We start from the raw sequence: 7500 nt of genomic DNA, 5'->3' as shown, positions 1-7500 counted from the left end.
TCTGGGAAAACGACGACCACATTTCAGTGTATGAGCCAGTGTTATATACATGTAATTTCTGTGTGTGTGTGTGTGTGTGTGTGTGTGTGTGTGCAGGTGTGTGTAGATCACAAGTTACACTTTGCATGGTTCTGTGTAGCGTTCCTGAGCTCCACCCTGCTGCTCCTCATCACACTGATCATCTCCACCTGCTTCCACACCTACTGCTGCATACACAACACCCACACTGCCCAGCCCACGGTGAGACACACACACACACACACACACACACACACACACACACACACACACACACACACACACACACACACACACACACACACACACAGCACACAGCACCCAGCACCCAGCCCACGGTGAGATACACACACTTTAATACTAAAACACCACTTGTATTCACTCGTGTTGTAGAGGAAGCAGAGCTTTAGTGAAGGGACAGAGCCAGATGAAGAGGTCTTTGATGTCAGCGAATTAGCCAATCAGGAGGCTGCATTTGAGGATAAATTCATTGACATCATGACACTGGAGGATCCACAGAACATGTTACACGCCCTCAACATGTGAGAACTGTACACTACACACTAACATACACTACACCGTAACACCCTACACCCTGATGTACACTCGGCTCATGGTCCCGGACCCTAACCCTAGCTGTGAGTGACGCTGTACTGTGGTGGTGTTTCTTCTCTCTCAGGTTAGAAGTTCCCGTGCTGGTACGTGCCAGTGTGATGGTGGAGTGTGTGCGGGTGCGGATGCTGGAGGGTGTGTTCCGGATACTGATGTCAGCACTGGGCGTGTCCAGCAAGGAAGTGGGTGTGGTCAATCTACTCACTCGTGTGACCGCAATGGAAGATCAGCGAGCACAACTCAACCCACACTGCAACATGGACACACACACAGAGCTACAGGTAACACACACCTACACACACACATAAATACCTCAGCCGAGCTCAGTGTGGAAGAGACTCAGTGGGTTGGTGGGAGGGTATCAGGGAGGAAACACGGCTGAAGACGAAGAGCTGAAGAGCCACATCAGGTTACAGAACGTGTTTGATTAAGGTGGATCAGGTATAAAGTGGTACCACCTTAAATCAGATGAAAGATTTTACAGGCTGTGTTTTGTGTGTCAGAGAGACGCGGTGTTGTGGAGGAGAGAGGAGCTTCACTCCATTATCAGTGAAGAACTGGAGGAGGCGGCCATGACAGGAGAAACCTCCAGAGCCAATCAGATTCTCCATCAGTACTACACCTGTCAGGTAAACCAGGAGATCCAATCCAATCTAATCAGATTTATCAATCAACCTTAATCTGAATCGTGCTGTTGCTCCACCCACAGAATCAGCTGGAGGCGGTGCTTGATGTGTTTGTAGCCAATCAGAGAGCAGTGCTGAGTGAGTGTCAGGCACAGCGGGGGGCGGTGGTGCAGGGTTTACAGGATCTGCAGCAGTCAGTGTACAACATGTTCAGTGTTTACTCTCAGCACATCAGCACCTGCTCCACCCGAATCCACAGGTACACTCACCTGAGACTGGGGTTAGGGTTGGGAGGGGGGTCGATAGATCAATCACAGATTAAATGGATGAAAAAATTATTGGTATAAATAAAGTGTGTGTGTGTGTAGGGAGGGTGAGCTCTCTGATCAGTGGTGTATGGAGCAGTTGGAGCGTGCTCAGTCGAAGCTCCTGCGTGTGAAGCACAATTTAGAGGAAACGTTGACTCGAGAACGAAGCTCCGCCCACTGTGACATCATCACAACCAGGCGACGACGCATTGCTGAGACAGTACGCAGTAAACCTCACACACTCGCAATCATAACATCCTGTATACTACTAATACTCACTGTGTGTGTGTGTGTGTGTGTGTGTGTGTGTGTGTGTGTGTGTTTAGCTGTACCAGCACATGTGTGAGCAGCAGAAGTTGGGGTGTGTAGGTGAGGTGGAGGTGGATCAGTACCTGCAGCGCTGGCAGAATCTCCTCTGTGCCCAAACTCTACACCTGTCAGAACTCATCACACACCTGGACCAGGAGGCAGCAGCACAGATTCGCAAGGTACACACACACACACACACACACACACACACACACACACACACACACACACACACACACACACACACACACTGAGGGTGGAACAAGCTGTTATTATTAGGTTTAGGGGGTGATTACTTCTGCACATGGGTGATGTAGGTTTTAAATAAATCTTTATCAGTAATAAATGAACGATGATTTAAAAGCTGCGTGTTGTGTTTAATCCTGTTTCTTTAATTTAAATTCTAATTTTATGGAAGGCTTAAACCTACAACAGAACTTGTATACTGTGTGTGTGTGTGTGTGTGTGTGTGTGTGTAGGTCTGGCTGTGTGTGCTGCGTGATGCTGTATTGGAGCTGAAGCAGATTGACTCCGCCCTGTCTAAGACTTTGGAGGAGGGCGGGGCCCCACGCAAGCTCCTCCTCCAGCTGAGGGTGGGGTCAGTGGTGGGTGGGGTTATGAGTGAAGTTGAGGCGGGGCTTGGTCTTCGTGAGAAGGAGGCGGCTAAAGCTCTGCGACTCACACGCAACAGGATTCAGCGAATCAGAGAGCAGGAACTGCAACAGCAGAGGGAGCGCAGAGAGAGGATACACCACTACTACAGGTGTGTGTGTCAGGAGTGTGTTTAACTGTGTGTGTGTGTCAGGAGTGTGTGTAACTGTGTGTAACTGTGTGTGTGTGTCAGGAGTGTGTGTAACTGTGTGTGTGTGTCAGGAGTGTGTGTAACTGTGTGTGTGTGTCAGGAGTGTGTGTAACTGTGTGTGTGTGTGTCAGGAGTGTGTGTAACTGTGTGTGTGTGTCAGGAGTGTGTGTAACTGTGTGTGTGTGTCAGGAGTGTGTGTAACTGTGTGTGTGTGTCAGGAGTGTGTGTAACTGTGTGTGTGTGTGTCGGGAGTGTGTGTAACTGTGTGTGTGTGTCGGGAGTGTGTGTAACTGTGTGTGTGTGTCAGGAGTGTGTGTAACTGTGTGTGTGTGTCAGGAGTGTGTGTAACTGTGTGTGTGTGTGTCAGGAGTGTGTGTAACTGTGTGTGTGTGTGTCAGGAGTGTGTGTAACTGTGTGTGTGTGTGTCAGGAGTGTGTGTAACTGTGTGTGTGTGTGTCAGGAGTGTGTGTAACTGTGTGTGTGTGTCAGGAGTGTGTGTAACTGTGTGTGTGTGTCGGGAGTGTGTGTAACTGTGTGTGTGTGTCAGGAGTGTGTGTAACTGTGTGTAACTGTGTGTGTGTGTCAGGAGTGTGTGTAACTGTGTGTGTGTGTCAGGAGTGTGTGTAACTGTGTGTGTGTGTCAGGAGTGTGTGTAACTGTGTGTGTGTGTGTCAGGAGTGTGTGTAACTGTGTGTGTGTGTCGGGAGTGTGTGTAACTGTGTGTGTGTGTCAGGAGTGTGTGTAACTGTGTGTGTGTGTCAGGAGTGTGTGTAACTGTGTGTGTGTCAGGAGTGTGTGTAACTGTGTGTGTGTGTGTCGGGAGTGTGTGTAACTGTGTGTGTGTGTCGGGAGTGTGTGTAACTGTGTGTGTGTGTCAGGAGTGTGTGTAACTGTGTGTGTGTGTCAGGAGTGTGTGTAACTGTGTGTGTGTGTGTCAGGAGTGTGTGTAACTGTGTGTGTGTGTGTCAGGAGTGTGTGTAACTGTGTGTGTGTGTGTCAGGAGTGTGTGTAACTGTGTGTGTGTGTGTCAGGAGTGTGTGTAACTGTGTGTGTGTGTCAGGAGTGTGTGTAACTGTGTGTGTGTGTCAGGAGTGTGTGTAACTGTGTGTAACTGTGTGTGTGTGTCAGGAGTGTGTGTAACTGTGTGTGTGTGTCAGGAGTGTGTGTAACTGTGTGTGTGTGTCGGGAGTGTGTGTAACTGTGTGTGTGTGTCAGGAGTGTGTGTAACTGTGTGTGTGTGTCAGGAGTGTGTGTAACTGTGTGTGTGTGTGTCAGGAGTGTGTGTAACTGTGTGTGTGTGTGTCAGGAGTGTGTGTAACTGTGTGTGTGTGTGTCAGGAGTGTGTGTAACTGTGTGTGTGTGTGTCAGGAGTGTGTGTAACTGTGTGTGTGTGTGTCAGGAGTGTGTGTAACTGTGTGTGTGTGTGTCGGGAGTGTGTGTAACTGTGTGTGTGTGTCGGGAGTGTGTGTAACTGTGTGTGTGTGTCAGGAGTGTGTGTAACTGTGTGTGTGTGTGTCAGGAGTGTGTGTAACTGTGTGTGTGTGTGTCAGGAGTGTGTGTAACTGTGTGTGTGTGTCAGGAGTGTGTGTAACTGTGTGTGTGTGTCAGGAGTGTGTGTAACTGTGTGTGTGTGTGTGTGTGTGTGTGTTTTAGAAGTGTGTGTGAGGGTCAGTGTGCTCTGTCGGAGAAGGACGAACTGTGTGTACAGTTGGAGTGTGTTAAGCACATGTGTCGACTGGATCGCTGCTTGGTGCAGGGATACAACATACCAGCCAATCAGAGCACAGCATACCACCCTGACTCCTCCCACCAGAACAGTTTAACACACCCACAGGTGAGAGTCACACAGTGTGTGTATCATTGTCATATATACAGTGTATCACAAAAGTGAGTACACCCCTCACATTTCTGCAGATATTTAAGTATATCTTTTCATGGGACAACACTGACAAAATGACACTTTGACACAATGAAAAGTAGTCTGTGTGCAGCTTATATAACAGTGTAAATTTATTCTTCCCTCAAAATAACTCAATATACAGCCATTAATGTCTAAACCACCGGCAACAAAAGTGAGTACACCCCTTAGTGAAAGTTCCTGAAGTGTCAATATTTTGTGTGGCCACCATTATTTCCCAGAACTGCCTTAACTCTCCTGGGCATGGAGTTTACCAGAGCTTCACAGGTTGCCACTGGAATGCTTTTCCACTCCTCCATGACGACATCACGGAGCTGGCGGATATTCGAGACTTTGCGCTCCTCCACCTTCCGCTTGAGGATGCCCCAAAGATGTTCTATTGGGTTTAGGTCTGGAGACATGCTTGGCCAGTCCATCACCTTTACCCTCAGCCTCTTCAATAAAGCAGTGGTCGTCTTAGAGGTGTGTTTGGGGTCATTATCATGCTGGAACACTGCCCTGCGACCCAGTTTCCGGAGGGAGGGGATCATGCTCTGCTTCAGTATTTCACAGTACATATTGGAGTTCATGTGTCCCTCAATGAAATGTAACTCCCCAACACCTGCTGCACTCATGCAGCCCCAGACCATGGCATTCCCACCACCATGCTTGACTGTAGGCATGACACACTTATCTTTGTACTCCTCACCTGATTGCCGCCACACATGCTTGAGACCATCTGAACCAAACAAATTAATCTTGGTCTCATCAGACCATAGGACATGGTTCCAGTAATCCATGTCCTTTGTTGACATGTCTTCAGCAAACTGTTTGCGGGCTTTCTTGTGTAGAGACTTCAGAAGAGGCTTCCTTCTGGGGTGACAGCCATGCAGACCAATTTGATGTAGTGTGCGGCGTATGGTCTGAGCACTGACAGGCTGACCCCCCACCTTTTCAATCTCTGCAGCAATGCTGACAGCACTCCTGCGCCTATCTTTCAAAGACAGCAGTTGGATGTGACGCTGAGCACGTGCACTCAGCTTCTTTGGACGACCAACGCGAGGTCTGTTCTGAGTGGACCCTGCTCTTTTAAAACGCTGGATGATCTTGGCCACTGTGCTGCAGCTCAGTTTCAGGGTGTTGGCAATCTTCTTGTAGCGCAACAATTCATCTTTTAAGATCCTCAGAGAGTTCTTTGCCATGAGGTGCCATGTTGGAACTTTCAGTGACCAGTATGAGAGAGTGTGAGAGCTGTACTACTAAATTGAACACACCTGCTCCCTATGCACACCTGAGACCTAGTAACACTAACGAGTCACATGACATTTTGGAGGGAAAATGACAAGCAGTGCTCAATTTGGACATTTAGGGGTGTAGACTCACTTTTGTTGCCGGTGGTTTAGACATTAATGGCTGTATATTGAGTTATTTTGAGGGAAGAATAAATTTACACTGTTATATAAGCTGCACACAGACTACTTTTCATTGTGTCAAAGTGTCATTTTGTCAGTGTTGTCCCATGAAAAGATATACTTAAATATCTGCAGAGGGGTGTACTCACTTTTGTGATACACTGTATGTGTGTCTAACTCCCCTGTCTCTCCCTCTCTTACAGGTGTGTGTGTGTGGGGACGGAGTGTGTGGGGAGGAAGTGTGTGTGTGTGGGGACGGAGTGTGTGTGTGTGGGGAGGAAGTGTGTGTGTGTGAGGACCGGGTGGTGATGCAGGTTGTGTGTCTGCAGTGGGAGAAGGTGGAGAGGACGAAGCGGGTTCTGGATACACACTCAGCCCTGCTCACGCTACACACACTCCTGCTACACACCATCACATCCACTACAGCTGCACTCACCGAGCTCTCACACACCTTACACACACACACACAGGTGAGTACACACACACACACACACACACACACACACCACACACACACACATTGACCTGGTGAGTAAACACACTGTACATCTTTGTGACTCTGTAGGCACTGGAGGAGGCGGAGCTTCAGCTACAGAAGGAGGGGTCTGAGTGGGAGGAGTCAGTAGATGGGCGTGGTTATGATAAACTGTTGAGTCCTGATTGTGATGCTGAATTATTCAGAGTGGATCCAGAGTGCAGTGTGACTGAGATCCTGCAGGAGGTGCTGTTCAAGAGACAACGGCTCTCACACACACTTGCTGACAGGTACACACACACACACACACACACACACACACACACAGAGTACACAGTATCTGTTTGCCGTGGTGTTTTTAGGGTGTTTGCCTCTGGTGTGCTTGTGCAGGTGGAGGATGGAGATCAGGAGGCAGCAGGTGATGGAGGATCGGCGGGAAAAACTGGAACTGAAGAGACTCTACACACACTGTGATCAGGTGATTAGTTCAAATCCCAACAGAGAAATCAGGTGTCTGATCACCCATCTGATCTGTCGTGAAATATTTATAGAGGAACCGAGAGGCCCAGCACATATGTAGGACCACACCAGCCCCAACAAAAGGGAATTAGGTATATTTAAATTGTGTGTGTGTGTGTGTGTGTGTGTGTGTGTGTGTTTGGGTCTGAACCTTATAGACCGTCCTCACCCCTGTTTATCTGTTCTGCTGTCCTAATGGAAGCCTGAAGCTGGATTCACACTCACTGTTGTGTTCCTGTGTGTGCAGGAACTCCTCCTGGCTGCAGTCCTCATCAACCTCAGTGGTGTGGGAGCACCGGTTCTCCAGCAGCTCCTGCGCCTCCTGCTGCCTACAGCACCTGAGGGGGAGATACAGTCACTCCTACAAACCCTCGTTTCTAATGCAGGGTAACACACACACACACCTTTCAGTGCTCACTGCAGCATCCATCACTGACAGGAGTCGTTGTGTGGTCACTAACACTACCAGGGTTCCTTACCTCCAGGAGTGCCATACAATGGCTCACCCTGTGCTCTGACCCC

The 7500-nt window shown here is 48.9% G+C and overlaps 1 protein-coding gene across 3 annotated transcripts in view; it reads left to right on the top strand.

Moving 5' to 3' along the window:
- The window catches only part of LOC134335872 (limbin-like), a 21151-nt gene that overhangs the window by 12759 nt on the left and 892 nt on the right, over nt 1–7500 (top strand). The window contains exons 7-19 of one of the 3 annotated variants that reach the window (XM_063018483.1): nt 97–240; nt 412–560; nt 698–911; nt 1134–1259; nt 1340–1515; nt 1625–1784; nt 1891–2052; nt 2353–2636; nt 4329–4509; nt 6188–6454; nt 6550–6749; nt 6850–6937; nt 7226–7365. In XM_063018483.1, coding sequence (XP_062874553.1) covers nt 97–240; nt 412–560; nt 698–911; nt 1134–1259; nt 1340–1515; nt 1625–1784; nt 1891–2052; nt 2353–2636; nt 4329–4509; nt 6188–6454; nt 6550–6749; nt 6850–6937; nt 7226–7365 — 2291 coding nt within the window. The remainder of the gene's footprint in view (nt 1–96; nt 241–411; nt 561–697; nt 912–1133; nt 1260–1339; nt 1516–1624; nt 1785–1890; nt 2053–2352; nt 2637–4328; nt 4510–6187; nt 6455–6549; nt 6750–6849; nt 6938–7225; nt 7366–7500) is intronic. The other 2 variants (XM_063018485.1, XM_063018484.1) reach the window with 2 other exon arrangements.

The sequence above is a fragment of the Trichomycterus rosablanca genome, chromosome 22, assembly GCF_030014385.1.
Source record: "Trichomycterus rosablanca isolate fTriRos1 chromosome 22, fTriRos1.hap1, whole genome shotgun sequence".
Classification (NCBI taxonomy): Eukaryota; Metazoa; Chordata; class Actinopteri; order Siluriformes; family Trichomycteridae; genus Trichomycterus; species Trichomycterus rosablanca.
The sequence above is the reverse complement of the archived record's forward strand: the minus strand, read 5'-3'. Positions and strand labels throughout refer to the sequence as shown.